At 48.5% G+C, this 19,709-nt stretch overlaps 1 protein-coding gene across 1 annotated transcript in view; it reads right to left on the reverse strand.

Annotated features, from left to right (window-relative positions):
- Positions 1-6,348, reverse strand: part of HUNK (hormonally up-regulated Neu-associated kinase) — a 97,349-nt gene extending 91,001 nt beyond the window's left edge. The window contains exon 1 of the mRNA XM_016162329.2: positions 6,088-6,348. Coding sequence (XP_016017815.2) covers positions 6,088-6,348 — 261 coding nt within the window. The remainder of the gene's footprint in view (positions 1-6,087) is intronic.
- Positions 6,349-19,709: the final 13,361 nt, after the last annotated feature.

Genomic DNA, 19,709 nt, shown 5'->3' on the forward strand with positions numbered 1-19,709 from the left:
GCCATGCCGCCTGCCCAGGGCAGCCCCCATCCAATGATGGGTCTGTGCAGACGTATAAAGGCCCAGTCCCCTGGCCCCAAACTGGACACCTCTGAAGGGCCATCTCAGCTCCAAGGCTCACCATGGCATGAGCAGGAGCTTCGGTTAGTACTGCACTGGAGCCCGAAGCCACTGTGCTCCGCCCCTGCCCTGTCCTCCCCTCGGGAGTACTGGTCCTGAGTCCGTTCCCTAAAGCCCCCTTTGTCTCTCGCTCAAAGCCCACTTACCAGGACATCACCTGCAACGCTCTTCTAACAATCTAAGAAAAGATGTTATGGGTCGAATTGTGTCCCACAAAAAGATATGTTGAAGTCCTAACCCCTGGTACCTGTGAATGTCGCCTTATTGGAAAGGGGTTTTTGCAGATGTAATCAAGTTAAGATGCCATCCTATTGGGTGAGGGTCAGCCCTAAATCCGATGACAGGTGTCCTTATAAGGAAGAAGAGGGAGATCTGGAGGCAGAGGCGGCACACAGAGGGAAGAAGGTATGGGATAACAGAGGCAGAGATTTGGAGTGTCGCATCTCTAAGCCAAGGAACTCCAAGGAAGGAGGGGAAGCACAGGAAACTGGAAGAGGCAGGAAGGACCGTCCCCTGGGGCCTTCAGAGGGAGCGTGGCCCTGCTGACACCTTGGTTTGGAACTTCGGGACTTCAGAAGTGTGAAAGAATAAATTTCTGTTCTTTTAAGCCACCAGTCTGTGGTTACCGTCACAGCAGCCCTAACAATAGAGAAGGTCAGAGGGGAAATCGACTCAAGGCATTCCTCCCTTAGTCAAGGCGCAGGGTTGCTGCAAGCGTCTAACGTGGAATGGAGGACCTTGAATAAACCACAAAACACTACACCACTGAGCTGGTATTTACGATGCAGGAGCAACAACAGCTCTCTCTACCTTGTAAAGCTATCAGCCTACTCGGCGAGTACTCAGGCCCCATGGTTCATCTTTTTCCATTGGTCATCTTACCAGCCAGCCGGCAGGACCCCATCAGAGAACGTGAAATTCAGTTCAGGTCAGCACTTGGAAGTGTCCAGAGGAAGGGTTTTCACCAGTTTGCTAAAATAAGGCTCAGGGATGATCTCTGGGTTTAGATTGGCTAAGAAAGCAAGCCGCTCTGTTACCATGAATAATCAAGACAGAGTGTCTACCTTAAGGTAAATGACACTTCATGCCCAAGCCACCTTCCCATGGAGGACACCCAGCCTGCCCATCTCCTCGGGCAGGCACAGCTGCCACTCTCCGCACCTGCTGGGAGGGTGACCATGGGGGAGGATGACTTCCACACTGCACTTAGAACAGCCGGCAGCGTGCAGAACACTGTTCCCAAACTCTCAGCCCGTGCTAGTGACTCGACACCTGCAGAGCAAATTTCAGGTTGTACTCCTCCCCGTGGGTACCATACAGCCCTGTTGTGCCGACTCAAAGCACCCTTTGAAGTCCGCGGAGCCTGGATATCAATGAATGCTAACAGCAGAGCGCTACGTGCCAATTTCCATCGTGCGCCAGGACTTCAAAAAGATGAGGCAAGGCAAAAAGTTCAAAAAAAGACTGCACCCAACACTGAAGCATGCAATCTCGGAAATTATAGGTCCTGCCTTGTCACACACGACACACTGAGCAGGTGCTTGTGCCAAACGCCTCCTTTTTGCCAAGAAATCCCTGCTGAGGATTAATAGGAGTTTCCAGTTCTCTAAGCATTTCTTATTCCTCTGAGCTATTACCCCTGAATTTCTAGCACTTCAAAAAAACAAAAAAACAAAAAAACAAAAAAAACAGGATTTAGCACCTGTTTGTTTCAGAAATACTTGCTAAAAACAGATCTGCTAAAAGGCCACCTTTAAAATTAGTCATATATCCTGCTCTGCAAAACATAGTAAGTTGTATTTTTAGTAACTCCTTCACTCCAGGTATCTGGCAATCGTGCTCAAAGCATAATTATTGGCAACTTACTAAGCAGGCGATTTTTATTTTTAGCCCCAAAATAGCTCCAATGAAAGTAATAAACAGGCTTATTTTTTTTTAACCAAAGGTTAGAACATGCTATTTAAACATCTTAACCAATCATGTTTGGTACCCAACTTTGTATCTTAGACTTAATCACTGAAGAAGGTGACTGTGGCATCAAGCACGTTCCCATTTTCGCAGCCCAGGAAACCAGCTCTAGACCTGAGGTACACCTATGCCTTTCTCCATGAGCCTTTCAACTATATTTTTATTAATTTTTTTTTTTTAATGTACTGATGAGCCAGAGACTATGCATTTCATAGGTATCAGAGGTCAATGTGAGGGGCAGCAAACACGATCTCTATGGGTCTTGCAGTCATCACTGGTTACTTCTGCTCAGCAACTTAGCTCTTTGTCTGAAAGCCACAGAGAATAGTTCTCAAAATCTGGATCTTCTGACCATTTTCCCTCCTCCAATCATCAAGTTAGGTTTCATCAAAGACAGCCAGCCCTGACTTCTGAGAAGGTACCAATTAAGAGTTTCACAGGACCAAGTGGCTTATTTATTTTTAAAGCCATATTAACAGAGACTGCTTCAACTGAGAGCTAAAGAGGACAAAATTAGGTCTCGCCCAAAGTTGAGCAGTAAAAGGGCCATCTAGATTCAAATGACTTTCAAACAAACAACTTCAGAGGAAAGGCAGGCAAAATACTGTCATGTAGGCAGGCTGTGGTGGGAAAAGAAGCCGCTTGATAAGATAAGACTGAAGCCTGAAATGAAAGCCAGAAAAAGTGGCTGTTTGTCATCTGGACGCAGACAGTAATTCCCAGCAAGCCATGGAGGATTTCACCCAAATCTTTCTGAAAATATGCACCAAGTTAAAAGACAACACACACACACACACACATACACACACACACACACACACACACACACACATCAGCAGTACTCTGAATATCTTGGCATAAATTACCCAAAGCAAAGTGCATAGTTTGAGACTGCAACTGGGAAGCAGACCAAATGTGGGTAGCACCCCACTTTGTTCCCTTTTTCCATTCCTTCTTCCAGCTGTTTCAAGAACTGATTCCCCACCACTTGCTGCCCTGGATCCTTCCACTCGGAGTGGCACAGAGGCATACATCTATTTCTTCCTACGGTGCTCATGACTGTAACTCCACTCTCGCTGTGGTCTGTGTCTTTTTAATAAGGAGAAAAGCAAAGTGCTTTATCCAAAAAGCGTCTGGGTGAGAGGCCTTCCCAGGCCACTCATATCGCCCATGGTGGGGGATGCTTCATTTCCCTTCCTGGAGGTCCTGTCACCTCAAAGTCTCCCCTGGCTTAGCTCACATGAGTAACTCTTCTCTAGGGAAAACCCTCTTAATAGCTCACCTTTCAAAGAGATCACAAGGCTGCAAGCAAGTGGCGTGAGGTTGACTTCACCTTTGTTTTGGCCTTAGTAAGAAAATATTCAGAACATGAGTGGGGATGGGGACTCAGGAGCTCAGCAATCTTTCCCAGGCAGAGTCAGTCAGTCTCTCTGTGTCTCTGTCTCTGTCTGTCTCTGTCTCTCTCTCTCTCTCTCTCTCTCTCTCTCTCTCTCTCTCTCTCTCTCTCTCTCTCACACACACACACACACACACACACACACACTTTAATCTCTCTCCATCTGCCAAAACCCAATTCTATTAGTTAAGCACTAAAGGTGCTGGATTTCAGAGATAAAAGCAATGAATGACACCCATTGTTTCTTTAAAGCTGGCAATTAGGGAACTCAAATCCAGATTTCTCACGATGCTGGAGGCTGGCGAATGAACATCAGGAAAACCTCCCCACCTCCTCTGACCTCCTCCAACCTCCTCCGACCTCCTCCACCCTCCTCCACCCTAAGAACGACTGTCCTTAACCAGATCCAACCAACTAGTCCATCACAATAATTTTACCCCCAATTAATCATTCTTCCCTTGCTGAGAGGAAGCGAGATTCATTATTTGACAAAGGTACGGTGAGAGAAGGCATGAGCACGTAGGGGTGCAGGGGAGTTCCACATTTGGACCCCATTTGGGCAGGAGCGCCCACATTCCGGTGTGCCCCGTGGGCCCAGCGCAGAGCTCCAGAAACCACGAGGGGATGGGGGTGGGGGAGGGGAACGCCACACTTACTGAGCTTCGAGTGCGACCTCGCTCCGTTCGGCCAAAGCTAACAGCCTGATGTTATGAAGCAAAAATGCACCGGCGAGGGGCGGGAGCCACGACACGGACCAGAACGGGAAGGTGGAGAGAAGCCAGCAGGCGCCTAGCGGCAGGCCAGGCGAGATAAACGTGCTTGTAATGTTGGCCGTAATGTTGGCCATTATGCTGTCAGCATAAAGCCTCGTCTCTCTTTGCTAAGTTTCAAGAGGAAACATACACAACCGGACTGAGTCCTATATGTTTGGAATGAAAATAAAGTTCTACCACCCGTGCCAACACGAATTAAACAGGGACGGAGAAGGGCGCGCGCTGTAATTAGGAGGCTGCGCCCTGGCGGGATGTGTAAGTCGCTGGCCTGCCGAGAACCAACCGGTTAAAATATGCCAATTCTCTCTGGACCAAAATGAGGTCTGGAGTTTTGGGGGCTGTTTGCGTCTTCTTTGAAGTGTTATTCAATTCAGTGAGTTCAGCCTGAAACACTCCCTTTTTTGCATGGAAATTCAAGCAAAAGGCACTTTTTAAATTACTCAACCCTCGCATACCCAAAACAAAGGGGCGTCCCGCACCGAGCTTCCGTAGGGACCAAGGACAAATGACAAGGGCGATGGAGACCTGCACTCAATTGCAAGGTGCTCCAAGACACAGTGGGGAACCGAGGAGGGAAACTAAAGGCAGGAGATACTGGGGACAGGAGGGCAGGGCGGCCCACACTGCAGTCCCAGGTCCCACAGCAGGTCCCACAGCAGGGCAACCCCGGGAGCTCCCAGGCTGGGCAGAGGACCCCAGGTCAGCAGGCGGAAGGGACGCAGGAAGCAGGAAGCAACCCTGTCCCTCCCATACTCTCGATGCCTCCCTGGGCGACGGGCTATGAAAAGGGGAAAAGGGGTTTAGGTCCCAGCCTGGGGGAAGCCTTGAGTCTGAGATGCCCACGAGCTTGGGGCCGAAGTAGCTCCAACCTTGAGGCAACTCCCAGGCTGGTTCAGCCTCACTGCTTGGGGTGACCCAGTGCCAGGGCCACTCATCTCGAAAGTTAAGTCATCATATCTTGGGTTTCTTCTCACAGATCTGAATTACAATTTAGATGTACCTGGGCCTGGCCTGGCAAAGGTTCACAACTAACTTCCAACTTCTCCCAAGGCTGGAGACAGTGCCCCTCTGGGCCTGCGCTGAGGGGGACTGGGCTGTCTTCTTTTGCTTTCCCCTCTTCCAGAAATATAAGAAGGCTCCTCTCAACCCCTGAAGTTTGGGGTATCACTGTGTAGTCTATACCTACCAGAGCAGGGTCCTTGCTGCAGCTTCCACCCAGGGAACGGAGAGGGGTAGGGAGAGAGGAGAAGGAGAGACGAAAACTCTCCTAGAGCATTACTAACTTCCGCAGCTGCCCCAGGCCACAGCTAGAGAGGAGCGTCCCTGTTCCCCACCTTCTCCCCCAGAGCCCAGGGGGCTCGCACTCTAAGTCCCCGCAAGGGTTGGCTAATCCGCCCTCCCATCCTTAACAGACGGGCCCACGCGCTGCTGTCCGGGTTGCTGCTACTCTGCTCATCCTCCTTCGGTGGAGCCCGGGAGAGCCAAGACCCCCCCCCCCCCAACCCCTGCGCTGGTGTCCGCCAGGCGGCGCCCTTCCGAGAGCCAAAGGGCTGCGGGCGACTTCGCGGGGAAACCAGGCCCCCCAAGGGGAAACTGACCCCAGAGTACCCCTGGGGAAAGGCCGGTACCCCGGCTGCGACGGCCTGCACAGGCGTTTGGCTCGACCCCTCCTGCAACCCAAGAAGGAAAGCAGGCGGCGTGGGAGGCGCCCGGCCGGGACTACGCAGCGGGACTCCCAGCGCAGTGCTCTCTGCAGGGTCCGCGCGGCCCTCCTGCCTCGATCCCCGCCCCCAACCCCGGGGCCAGGGACGCGCGCCGCGGGCGGCTCACCTTCTCCCCGGTCAGCACGTGCAGCCCCTCGCGCACCTTGGCGAAGGAGCCCTCGCCCAGCTTCCTGCTGCCGATGAGGTAGTTGCCCACGCGCTTGTGGTGCTGGAAGTCGCGGAGCCGCTCGCGGGGCACGCCGCTCACCCAGGCCGGCAGGAAACTTCCCTCGCAGGCCGCCGCCGGCCTGGCCGCGTCTTCGGCGCCCCCGCCGCCCCCGGGCGCCGCCGGCTCGCCCAGGAGCCCGTCGCCCGCCGCCGCCGGCATCGCGCCCGCCCGCGGCCCGCGCGCCCCCGGCCCGGCTCCCGCGCTCGCAGCTCCTCCTCCGACTGCGGCTCCCCGGGCCGCCCCGGCTCCTCCTGCCGCCGCCCCGGGGCCGGCCCCGCCCGGTCCGCGTCTCCCGCGCCCCGGGCCGCCGCCGAGCGCCGCGCGCAGACAATAGCGGCCGCCCAGGAGACGGGGTCCCGGGGACCCGCCCCCAAGAAGTTCTTCTTCAGAGGGCCGCCCGGGCCCCTTTCAGGACATGGGACCCCGCCTGGGGTTCCGTCGGGGCGGCCGGTGACAGTCGCCCCACTCGGGGGAGCGGGGAGCCGCGCCGGCCGGGGAGGGGCGGCGGGGGGCGCGGTCCCGCGCCGCGGTCCCCGATCCCGGGCACCTCCGCAGCCTCCGCCCTGCCGCCGCCTCCGGCCCGCACGGACTCGGGTCCGGCTCGCTGGCTGGCTCCTTGCTGGGCGCCCGGCGGCCGCTCCCGCCCCGGAGCAGCGCGCGGCGGGCTGCAGGCGCCCTCTGGAAGGCAGCAGAAGAAAGCCCTATTCAGTTCGAATTTGCAGAAATTTAATCCGGTCGCGGGCGGCGGGAACAGATGCGAGCTCCACTCCGCAGCCTGGGCACTTTCAAATCCCTCGTAGCCCCTCCTTCCCCGCGCGCAACAGCCAAACTCGACCCTCGCTGGAGGGGGGAGGGCCCTGCGAGGGGAGCGGCCGAGAGCGCGGCGGAGCCACCTGAGCGCCAGACAGGGGGACCCCGCGCAGCCTCGGAGACGCGCGCTCCCCGCCGCCCAAGTCGGGTCACCTCCGGCTGCGCCTCTCGCCCGGAATCTGGGCTTGGGCTTTCTGGACCTTGTGGCGGTGAAATCCCCCACCGGCCGCACCCATCCGGGGCCGGAGGAAGGGAGGGAGGCGCCTTATAGACTCTTGGTTAGATGCCGGGTGTCCACCCCGGGGCCTGGCACACAGTAGGGCCCTCTGGACCCTGAGTGCATGGGTGGAAGGAAGGGTTGGGAGGTGGCGGGACGTCTGCTCCCGCTCGCATGCACACCAGACTGCTGTGCTGGAGGAGGAGCAGCTGCAACAATAAGAGTAGCAGCAGCCACGTAGGAACCAGGCAGGGCGTTTGCTGCCGCTGCCTGTTCGTGTACACCTTCGCTCTCCATTGAAATGCTGCGGGCGATTGCAGGACGAGGTGGACCAGCGCTCCCTGCTCCGGGAGGCTTTTGTTCTGCGCGCCTCTGGATTGTGCTCATTCCTCATAAACAAATACAGCTGCCCTGGGGATTCTGATCTTCTCCGGGATTCACAGCGTTTTCTCAAACCCAAAATGAGAATCTCGTGAGGGAGAAGCTGGGGGCTAGGTAGGGAGAGGCATTTACAAAATGCTACCTGTTGAGCAGCCAGGTAAAAGGCACCAACGCTTGTTGCATACTTAACCCCTGATCATACAACGTCAGAGTTGAAAGAGAAGATTCGGTCCCAACCAACCAAGTTCCTTTCATTTGACTTCTTAGCAAATAAGTAATGCATGATCCATGTCAAGGCTGTGAAATTAAAGGGGGGGAGGGGGCGGCGGGAATCGATGGGGAGAACAGTTGTCATTAATCCAGCGTCTTAGGGGCTTTCTGACCCATCTGAAAGATGACCCAGAGACACATCTAATTTTAAATTGTATGCTATAATCAACTAGTCACATGTTACAAGTCACCAGCCTTGTTATGACTGAGTGGTGTTGTCTCAGTCTCATTGTTTTCATTTTCCAATATTAAAGACACAGTTCCAAATGTTTTTCTTGCTGTGCTTAAGGGACTTCTTTTGCCACCACCCCACCCTTGCAACTTCTACAAGGCCCACCCGATTGCTTTAATGGCTCTGATTCAATAATCACCTTTTAAGAGGACAGTAACACGGGAGGGGGATGGGCGGGCTGGATAGCCAGCCAAGCACCTGCAGAGTAAATGTTCAACTGTCTAATGAATGAGGATGACTGAGCTCAATTAGGGCTTAAAACCATTCTGAATCTTATCTCAGAAAAGGTTTTGGAGTTCCCCCAATGTTATGTTAATAGAGTATGACTTTTAAAAATATCAGCACATGAGCTCTATATGAAAACTTAGAAATTCCGATATTATGGTGTGAGGCAAATGTCAGAGACTGTTTGTCAAAGCTTCTTTATGGCCAAAAAAAAAAAAAAAAATAGCATCAGGTACAAAAAATGGTGGAAGACATTTACAATGAAATAGGGATTTTCTTTCCCTTTAATTATCCTCTCGGGGTGGAGGTCAGGAAAGGGGTGAAGAAGAGAGAAAAACCAGGCCCATTAAATCTTTTTCAAGCCTGATGCCTGGGTCTGATTCAAGTTCACTGCTAATTCCATCAGCTGGGATGGAGGCCAAAGAGAAGTCCAAATCCTACACCTGCCTGGGCTTAGGAACTGGTTTTTGAACTACAGGTCCTGTTCTATGAAATGACGTTGCTTAATAAGGAGTAACCCCAGAAATGCCTGTATGTAAGACAAATTAGTGCACAAAACAATTGTGTATTGCCCCCCTATTAGATACGTCCGGCATTGAAGATTCTCTACTAATTATCTTAAATTTCTGATTCTCCTGTGGGGTCTCCCCGGGCGCTAGATTTCAGCGTCTTCATCCAGGATCAGGCTTCCTCACCTCTGCACCTTTGCCTATGGCACCCTGCTACCCCCACCCCCAGTCTGCTGCCTCTGCCTCCTTTCTACCAAGTATGGATGTCCCCTTCCCCACGAAGTCCTCTGCAATCAACAAGCTGCACGAGGCAAATCACATCTCCATTCTTACTACATATCACTCATTGTACTTTCTTCTTAAGTCCTCTATTACTATGAATGAATGTCTTTCTTTTTCTTATATTTAGACTTGTTGAGAACAGGAGCTATGTCTTATTTCATATTTTATTTGCCCTAGAGCACCGAGCACAATGCCTGAGACATGACCATTGTTCAATAAGTATTTGTTGAATAAATGAGTGAAAGTCATTGTTCACTGATTCTCAAGTGAGTGGAGTTTCATGGCTCCAGAGAACAAGACCATGTCTGTCCTGGGGGGATATTTCTGATAACCTTCTAAAAGCATTTGCAGTTAACTGTCGGTTGCTTTGGGGGTCAACAAATAAAAAATTGTCATGTCAAAATGGGCCATTCTCTAACTTAGATGAGTTAACCCTTAAAAAAAAAAAAAAAAAGTTACCGATCATAGTGGGCTGGACAGCCCCGAAAAGCTTCCTCGGTTGACTTGTACCAGCTGCTTCCTTCCTCCCCATCATCTCCTTCCCCATCTTCTTCCTCCATATGCTTGGGAGACCGTCTTTGTGCTCCCACAGAACGCCAGTGAGGAGACCCAGCTGGAAGCAGTCAAAGACAATTAGAAGTAATCGGGCTGGCACGGCCAGGAAATGAAGTTGGCCGGTGACTGGAGAAGGAACCGGATAGCAAAGCCAAGACGGCAGGCATGAATAAACTTTGCCTGCAGGACGTTCTGTGAACTCTATACACTAATTCTCCTTAAACAAAGCTTCCGGTAAATGACAGAGGCAGGGCTTGTACCCATGTCCTCAGGGTCCATGTTCCCCATGATTCTTTCCGCAACACTCGGCCGACGAATGCACACAATGCAAGGCTGAGGAAGGATGGGTTCCTTAGTCATCGATTCTGGTGGTGTGTGAAGGTGGCCGAGCGTGGACTTAGAACTACTTAAAATAATTCTCTGAAAATAAATCGTGACTCATCACTTCTCTGTGCCTCGGTTTCCCTCATCTGTAAAACTGGGGCATCAAGGACGTGTGAAGACGAAATGAGATTATGCACATAAAACACCTAGCCTAGTGCCTGCCACTTTAGAAGCACATGACAAATCTTAGTTCTCACTTCTTCCATCAATATCACAACACTGAGAGAAGTCACTCGAGAATCCCCCAGAATTTCCCAAACGTGACTGTCCCTATTATTGAGGAATCTCAAAGCATTTTCCTCAGGTTGGATCTCTCCCCTGAATCCCAAGTCCTGTGGCTGACTCTTTTCATCTCCACCAGGTATCTGATAGGACCCCAGACTTAGGCTGGACTCACCACACACACACACACACACACACACACACACACACACACACACCAATAGTTCTGGAGGTGGCATAGGTCGTACCTGGGAATACTCTCCCAACCCACAGACTGGGGGACACAGAAGCTGCCAGCTTTAAGTAAGGCCCAGAGGGAGGTCTCTGGAGGAGATCCAGGCTTCAGTGCAAGTGTCTCTGCTGCTTAGGCCATAGAAGCCAGCAGACCTCAGGTTATAAGAGATACAGTGGTGGGAAAAGATCGCACACACACACACACACACACCCTCACTCCTTTCCTAAGATTTCACCCAAATTCACCCAAAAATCTAAATCTAAGAGTCTTCCCTCGCTTCCCGTCCTTCCTGACCCCCATATGCAATCCCTTGGCAAACCCTGTGGACTCTACTTTCATGATACACCCACGTGGGGTCATTTCTCACCATCCTCTGTCACCATCTATAAGCCACCATCCTCCATCATCTCTTGATTTCTCTTACTTCCACTCCAAAGCCAAAACCATCTCTTAAAAATCAGAATCAGATCATATCACTTTCCTGCCCCAAAATGTCCCCATCACAGGGAAGACACCCTCAACACCTTATCCTAGCCTGGCCTCTGCCTTTCTCTTCCCTCTTCAACGTCTGGGCTCCTGAGACCCAGCTGTACCTGCCTCTTGCATTCTTGCAAACCACCAAGCTCTTCCCACCTTAGAGCCTTTGCCCTCGATGCTCCCTCTGCCAGCAATGCCCTTCTAGATCTTCTTAGGATCTGTCCCTCCCTTCATTGAGGACTCTGCTCTCTCAATCAAAGAGCCATACTCTCTAACCTCACCCCCTGCTCTGACTTTCCTCACGCCATTCATCAGTAGCTGACAGAAGAGCGCACATTAGTTTATGAGTTTATTGTCTCTTCCTCCCAAATTTAAGTTCTAGAAAGCCGGGGACTTTGTCTGCATCCCAACCCCTGTGCACACCTGGCACGTTTTAGGTTTCTGTGCTACGTCATCTCAACTCCGATCTGCCCGTGCGTTAGAGGAGAGAGTCTCTGGGCTCTGTGTGGCACCTGGAGAGTGATGGAGGGCGGGTGGTGGTACCAAGCCTGCCCTCCTACAACCACTCACTTCCCGGCAACTCTGAGCTAATTATTCAGGGAGAGAAACGAGCATTCTTCAAACAGGATGCTGATGGCTACCCTCAGAAGAGCCAGATTCTTACCACGGTTGTACCTCCACCAGTCTTCCCAGGCCAATGCCATGGGTATTTCAGTAAGAGAAAATGCACACACCCAGCCACAGAGGAGCCCAGGGTATTAGGGCTCCACATCTTGAAGTTTGGCTCCTTCCTCCAAATCCAGAAACAAGCTATTGAGAAGGGAGGGAAATTAAAATATTCCACAGGAAGAGGCCATCACACATACTGCTTTGAACGGTCTCTCCTCGCATGCATCTCTCATTTGGAAGTGGCTTCCCATCTTAAGTCAAGTCAGTACCAACGTCATCCGCGTGGCATCCCACCCTGTGAGGGGCGCATGCGCCTTCCCTCCGTCCTCCGCTTCTCTGACCTTATCTCTGCCTGCTTACATCTACCGCAGCCCAAACGGCCCGCGTGCTGCTCCTCAACACGCCAGGCTCTCTCCTGCAGTGGGCCCTTTACGTTATCAGTTTCCTGGAATAGCTTTCTCCCAAATATTTTAGGGCCTTAGTTCAACTGTCATCCTCTCTGGGAGCCCATGTCTGACCTCTTCATTTACAACGAAAGCTTCCTCCAGACCACACCCTCCCCCACCCCACCCCCCGCCCCCACACACACTTCCTGCCGCATCCCCCGCCCCCCCCCGCCCCCTCCCAACTCCCCACTCCCCTTCTCTGCTTTGTGTTTCTTCATGGCACTTCATGCCATGTGAAAAACCATATAGTTTCCTTATTTGTTTTGTTTCCTATCTGCCTCCCTCCTTAGAAAGGAGGTCCCACGAGGGCTGGGGTTTGTTTTCAAGTGCCCTATGTTTGGTGCCTGGCACATGGGAGGTACTCAATACGAACCTGTCGTGGGTGAACGGATTTGTGATTCACAGAGTCTCCTGTTGTGGAAGAGGGGACCGTAATAAATGGGGAAGCAGAAAAAAGAAACACAATGAAACTGAGTCCTGCTGGAGAAAGCATGCATCATAAAAGGCATATTTGAAGAAAATCAATATTCGTGCCACAGAGATAAACCTCCACGACAGGCTCCACATTTGTATTATGGAGGAAGGAGAGGTTATTATTAGCACGAAGCCTGAAATTTATGGCCTCCATCTGTAGGTGCTAACGCCTGTCTATTTCTTGAAGAAATGGGCGGCGTCAACCGGTGTGCAGTGGGACCTGGAGAGAGCACACGTCAGGGGTAACTCTAAAATGTGACCACTGAGAGGAGATGCTATGAGAGAAAGGCATTCTGGACCTGAGCCCACTTTCCAGTCACAGCCTGGGCACTCAGGCAGGGTGATGGCAGAGGGCTGGCAGGCAGCAGGATGCAGGCAAGAAGAGGCAGGCGCCCCCTGCTGACTGACTCTGCTCTTCTTTCCCTCTACAGACTGAGAGGATGCCCGAGGAACCACAGACAGAAAACTCCCAGAAACCAGAACCTCCCTCACTGGCTGGCTCCCTGACCCTGGACAGGGCAGTTATCATCTCTGAACATTAGTTTTCTCCATCTGAAAAAGAAATAACTCCTCTCTGTCATTTCTAGCTCCCAGGACTGTTGCCAAGATAAAATGAGACAAATATACATGAATATGTCACACAGATAGAAACTGTTTTGGTTATTGTTGTCTTAAGTCAAAATGGAAAGTGTCTAAGACATAAATTAGAAAACAGTAAATTTAAAATAAAATGAAAAGTTAATGGTTGAAAGCTGCAGTTGTTCAGCGCCTCTTCTTTCCAATGTGGAGGCTTTCTAGCGCATGCTGACGTGGGTGCAAATGCCTTCACGCTTTGTGCCCACCGTCATAGGTCCGTTAAACACCCCTACCTCGGACCTCCATAACCCTGATATTCAAATTTTACTCTTTCTAGGCTCTTGATTAACTGACGAGGCCATTTGTTACTTGCCAATGAGTCTGTATAGGTAGGTAGGTAGGTAGGTAGGTAGGTGATAGATGATACATAGATAGATGATAGAGAGAGAGAGAGAGAGAGAGAGAGAGAGAGAGAGAGAGAGAGAGAGATGACAGACAGAGAGAGAGAGAGAGAGAGAAGAGAGAATTCTCCATCCAGACCAGGTGATGACCAGGTTTGCCACTGAAGCTCCATCCAGCAGAAGACGTTCCCCTCACAGATATCTTTAAGGCCAGTCCCAAGGGCAGCCACAGTACATTCACTGTCTCCTTTTGGCTTGCACTCACACGAACACCATCCAAGAACCAAAGCTTATGCTTCTTCCTCCTCCATCAGCATGTCATAAGGGACCCGGTCCCAATCGTGGCCATAGGCATGAGCTGATGGGGAGTTGCTCGTGCAACAGCAATGCAGGGTATGGAGGTCTAAGCCACCTGCTTTCACAGCTCCCTTGGGCCCACAGGCCCTGCTTGTTTTCAATTTGGATGCTGAGCTTCTCTCTTGCAGTGGATGCTACGGAGCCCACTGAGTCTTACCCTGATGAGTCTGACAGAATCCAGCCTATGATGGGCAGCTCTGGAGGTACATCACTTGGTGTCCTGTGTCCAGATGCTCTATCTATCAGAGTCCAGAGCAGTGCACCAGCATCTCTTTTTTGAAGAATGTAAAATTCTCCAGTGCACTTGGCCTGGTCTTATTCCAAAACCCTAGGAGTCTGCATTATAATTCTCCTACTGGGACTTATTGTAAGCTGCACATGGTGATCTTTTCCCACCACTGATCTCTTATAACCTAAGGTCTGCTGTCTTCTATGGCTTAAGCAGCAGAGACACTTGCACTGAAGCCTGGATCTCCTCCAGAGACCTCCCTCTGGGCCTTACTTAAAGCTAGCAGCCTTCTGCGTACCCCAGCCTATGGGTTGAGAGAGTATTCCCAGGTACAGCATACGCCACCTCCAGAACTATAGGACCTACCAGCTGTGCTGTCTTCTTCATGATGGGAGATATGAGACACGATAGTTTGTCCTTTATTCTGGAGAGCAGGCTCCAGCATACCTCAAACCACTTGACTCTTACCATGATGCAGTGGGCCTCTAAAACATGGGCTTTATCTTCCAAAATTCTCACCAACACCTCCAGTACACTCGCTGCCCCTTGTTCACCATTCGATTGTCACAACGTATTGATAGAGTGGGTCAAGGTGACACGCTGCAGGATGTCCAGCTGGACCAATTCTCTTTAGACTATATATATAATATAGAGGGGGAGAATTAACATAACTCAATGCAAAACTGTAAGTGTATACTATCGCCTGTTCTAAGTGAATGCAAATTGTTTTTTTTTCTACTTCCGTATTGTGATAGAAAAGAATACATCCACCAGATCGAAGACTGCATACCGTGTACTAAAGACTGTGATCATCTGCTTTAGTGGAAATACCACGCCAGACACATGTTAAAAAGACAAGTGCTTACAAAGACGTAGTAGGAAGTACCTACTGAACAGAGATCTTGATACTGTTCATTAGATGCTGGGATCAGTAATAGTGACAAGTCATTGAAATGAACTTGACTATTCATGACAGAAACTCTCAACAAATTGAGTATAGAGGGAACATACTTCAACAGAATAAAGGCTGTATACGACAAGCTCACGGCTGGCATCTAATGCAATGGTGGAAAACAGACCTTTTTCTTTAAGATCAGGAACAAGACAGGGATCCCCACTTTCATCACTTTTATTAAATATAGTACTGGAACATAGTACTAGCCAGAGCAATAAGCAAGAAAAAGAAATAAAAGACATCCAAGACAGAAGGGAAGAAGTAAATTTGTCTTTATTTGAAGATGATATGATATTATATATAGAAAACCCTAAAGGTACCACCAAGAAAAGTGTTAGAACTAAAAACAAATAATCAGAAAGAGAAATTAAGAAAACAATCCATTTATAATTACATCAAAAAGAACAAAGTACCTAGAAATAAATTTAACCAAGAAGATGAAAGGCTTGTACAATGAACACTGTAAGATATTGATGAAAGAAATTAAAGAAAATACAAATAAATGAAAGTCCATGTTTATGGACTTAAATAATTAATATTGTTAAAATGTCCATACTACCCAAAGCAATCTACAAAGTCAATGCAATCCCTATCAAACGTCCAATGGAATTTTTCACAGAAATAGAAAAACAATCCTAAAATTTGTACGGAACCACAAAAGACACCAAATAGCCAAAGTACTCTTGAAAAAGAAGAACAAAGCTGGAGGCATCACACTCCTTGATACCATGAAACCAGCTGCTTCACAGAAAGTGCAACTTTTAAGCATGTAGCATTTAAAATACTAATTTAAGGAGCACTTGATTATACAGAGACTATAAATTGTAAATGCAGCTCTAGCTGCATGGTGTGCTATGAGAGCACGTTTCTTTACTCTGCAACTTTAGTGCAACCATAAAAATTAGACTATGCATCAGTTTAACACCCACCATTAATAGAACTAAAGGCATGCAAAAATGAAAGACACAGGGTGGTCCCTAACAAGATTAAAATCAGAGCACACTGTCCTGTTCTAAGAGATGAAGCGTCATAGTACTATCGTGAAGCGAAAAGCTTGAATTTTTTTCTTCGTGTACATCTGGGCTCCAGGTTTTTGTTCAAGCAAGTTTGCAAGTCATGGGTGACATGCGACAGTCACGCCTCTCACCATGCAATTTTTTCTCTCCTCCTTAGAATTGCAATGAATTGGTTTTCAGTGGGATTCAATTATTAGGGACACATTTCATTTTTAAATCTGAACAGTTTTGCAAAGATGTGATATTTTTAGAAAGCCTCCTGATATTTCTTTCAGAAGCACTACTGATTTTATTAAAATACCAAGTATAAAAAAGCAAAAGCCATAAAGATAATCATTTAGAATAGTGAAAAATATATTAACCCCTTATTGTTTTAGAGAAAATAAATCTAACTTAAAACATGCAAAAAGAGTTTTGTGAAATATTTAGTTTTGCATCTTCGGAAATGAGAAAACCATGATGCATGAATACATTGAAAGATCCTGAAAATGTGCATAACTTTTGACCCAGCAATTTATCTTGTAGAAATTTATCCTTAGAAGAATTCCTAGAAAAGCGTACAAAGACATGCTCACGAATCAAATCGCCACTTCAATTCGCACCACTAATACAAATAAATTATATCAGAATTAAAGCCCCATTTTTAAGGTATTCAGTGGAAAGAGAGGAAAATATGTTCATTCTCCACTTTCTTAAGAGACAAAATACGAAAAACGCATACACACAAAATAAATTTGAGCACAACTGTGGACGCCCTGAATTGCATCTCACAGGCCTTCATGACAAGGAGCAGAACTGACAGAGGACCCTGCCTGCTGGGCTTTAAAATCCATCAGTGCCCGGCACTGGGCCACGCTGCCCACGGCTGCTGCCGGGCAGTGACTGAGCACAGTGGGGATACTGAGGCAGCCCAGTCCTGGGAGCAGGGCTGGCTTTATGGGCACAAGAAGGGCCTCGTGCCTGGTTTAATGCTCCACTGTTAATAATTTTTTACCAAGAGTCCTACATATTCATTTCACAGTGGACCCCACAAATACATACATATATATGAGGGAGGGAAGTGGGAGGGAAAGAGAGAGAGAGAGAGAGAGAGAGAGAGAGAGAGAGAGAGAGAGAGAGAGAGAGAATATTTATTTTAAGGAATTTGTTCATATGATCGGAAGACTGGCAAGCCCAAAGTCTGCAGAGCGGGCCGGAGACCTCTAGAAGAATGCAGTCTCAAGCCTGAATGCAGGCTGGAAGCAGAATTCCTCTTCCTCAGGAAACAGTCTTTTCTCTTCTGGCTTTCAGTGGATTGGATGAGGCCCACCCACCAGGTTTAAATTTTGATCGCGTCTAGAAAATACTTTTACAGAAATATCTGGACTGGTGTTTGCTCAAACACCCGGACACCATGGCCTAGCCAAGCTGAAACACAAAATTAACCATTCCATCTACTGTCCATCTCTCACCATTTGAAAGAAACCTCCACGTGGCAGGAATTCTTGTCTGTTTGATTCAATGTTCCAACAAACAGAACAATGCCTGGCACATAGTAGGCATCTGTTAAACATTTATGGAATCACTAAATAAGTGGGTAACTTGACCAGGACAGTCACTGGATTAGGGTGGTCAAGGAAGACCTTTTTGAGGAGGCAGTATTTGGACAGAGATCTCAAACCAAGAATGAGTCAGCCATGTGAAGAGCATTCAAGATGAAGAGTCCCACAACTGCTACAGCAAAGAGCCGGGAACGAGGGTGTTCATGGGGGCAGGGAGCTCGCTGTGGCTAGGGCAGAGCGATGAGAGAGGCTGCTGGAGAGAGAGCCGAAGCCAGGCCATTAGAGCATACAGTCAGGACACCTTTGCACAAATTAGTCCAGTATTATTCCCTTTTGCTAAAGGTAGTTTAAGTCAAATGTCCCAGTCGCTTGCATAGCAGAGTGCAACCATAGCTTTCATCCATATATCTCTTTACACAGAGAAGCATCTCTCCTGTATGTAGTCCAGCCACGCCAAAATTTTCTATATGCTTTCCTTCATAGTTGTGCAGAAAAAAAAGGGAGGAAATCATAGATTCACAGAGAGCATGATTCCATAAATTGGTCTTGTTTCAATCAAGAAAATTTTCATGGTAGTCTGGAATCCATTTCATTCCTTCATACCCTGCAACCCTTTGAGGCTCCCTCTTGGCGGACAATTTGTTTTGCATAGGATGGCTCCAGATTATTTTTTAAGCCCTGTCTTATACAATCTGGCTCCGGAACTAAGCTCTTCAACTCCTTGGGGTTTACAGCCTAGCTTTCTGCTGATGCGAATTTCTTCTTAATCCTTAGAAGTTCTGGACCTTTTTCTTTCCGATGTTTTACAATGCACTTTGAAAAAGCAGAAGAGATGTGGGGTTGGGGCAAAGGATGCTGTCGTTTCTTTACCCAGTTGTTGAAGGGTAGTTGTTACTTAGTTGTGGCAAAAAAAAAAAAAAAAAAAATCTTGAGATTATTTTAAACTAATTAAAAATGCACACAATCATAGACTTTCACTCAGAGAGACTGGCTTATGTGGTTGGGATTTGAGAATACACTGGCACATGATTATTTGTTGTGCGGAGTTGTTGAACTGACAAATATTTGCCGAGTATTATGACACTTTGCTTTATCGTTCTCAAATATTTGCTGCCCCTCCTTGTGAGACAATTGTATTTCTTCATGCCAATAATGTCAGGTGAAACTATATAATTTGTTTTAGCCAATGAAAAGTCTCTAGCAGTGATATGCATAGTTTCCAGGTGGAAGGCGCAAGAGCCAATGTAAATTTTTCCACGTTCTCTGACCCCTGCCATGGGCCAGCAACGTTCAGAGTATAGACTGCTCTGTCAGCCTGAGTCCCAAAGTAGGATGATATGTGAAGCAAAGCCATACAAGATGTGTGATGGACATATAACATGAGCAAGAAATAAACCTTTTATGTTGTAAGCCACTGAGGTTTGGGGGTCATTGTTTACAGTAGCAGAATATAGCCACACTGAACAATACTCACGCCCAGTATGTGTTCACCATTTTGCTAGATGTGCAATATATTTGCACAACTGTTAGGCCATGGCCCCAAAATAGGTTTGCTTAATAGAAACTTCTATTCGATAAGGGCCTTATGTCACAGAAGATTTCAAACTTCTTTAACCAGAACCCCCTCTATACAGAATGCTGGCTCTAAAACAGATGCCAGCAGAAATGCTTTGGTTAAAAGAGTGAGGACCAGAATCTTGGCAGTTCTATCTCCCCAAAGACCATACGCAACCCAGTGCCAGACATCTGGCCAGCACTCAGTGAATATTTGCTGAATAAATAAACAGATAGATTATTTCCTGCAGAATTCTTTGAGGACTCTCTGGGGAACTCTATAGGTCCACAGAGCAGAGTTTTAAATTCCCATAGTAACAGTGTGGTCCTATGGATTTCAGATTCAGCTGTCAAATTTGTACATATAAAATAAGAGGACAAGAGCAGGGATGGTGAAGATTCAGGTCTTTTTTTAGCCTCTTGTTCCTATTACTTTCCAATCATGGTTCTATCAAAGATGTTAATGATTGTTACTAAATAGCTTTGTTAAGTGTTTTGCATGA

This window comes from Rousettus aegyptiacus, unplaced genomic scaffold (genome assembly GCF_014176215.1).
Source record: "Rousettus aegyptiacus isolate mRouAeg1 unplaced genomic scaffold, mRouAeg1.p scaffold_m13_p_4, whole genome shotgun sequence".
Taxonomy (NCBI): domain Eukaryota; kingdom Metazoa; phylum Chordata; class Mammalia; order Chiroptera; family Pteropodidae; genus Rousettus; species Rousettus aegyptiacus.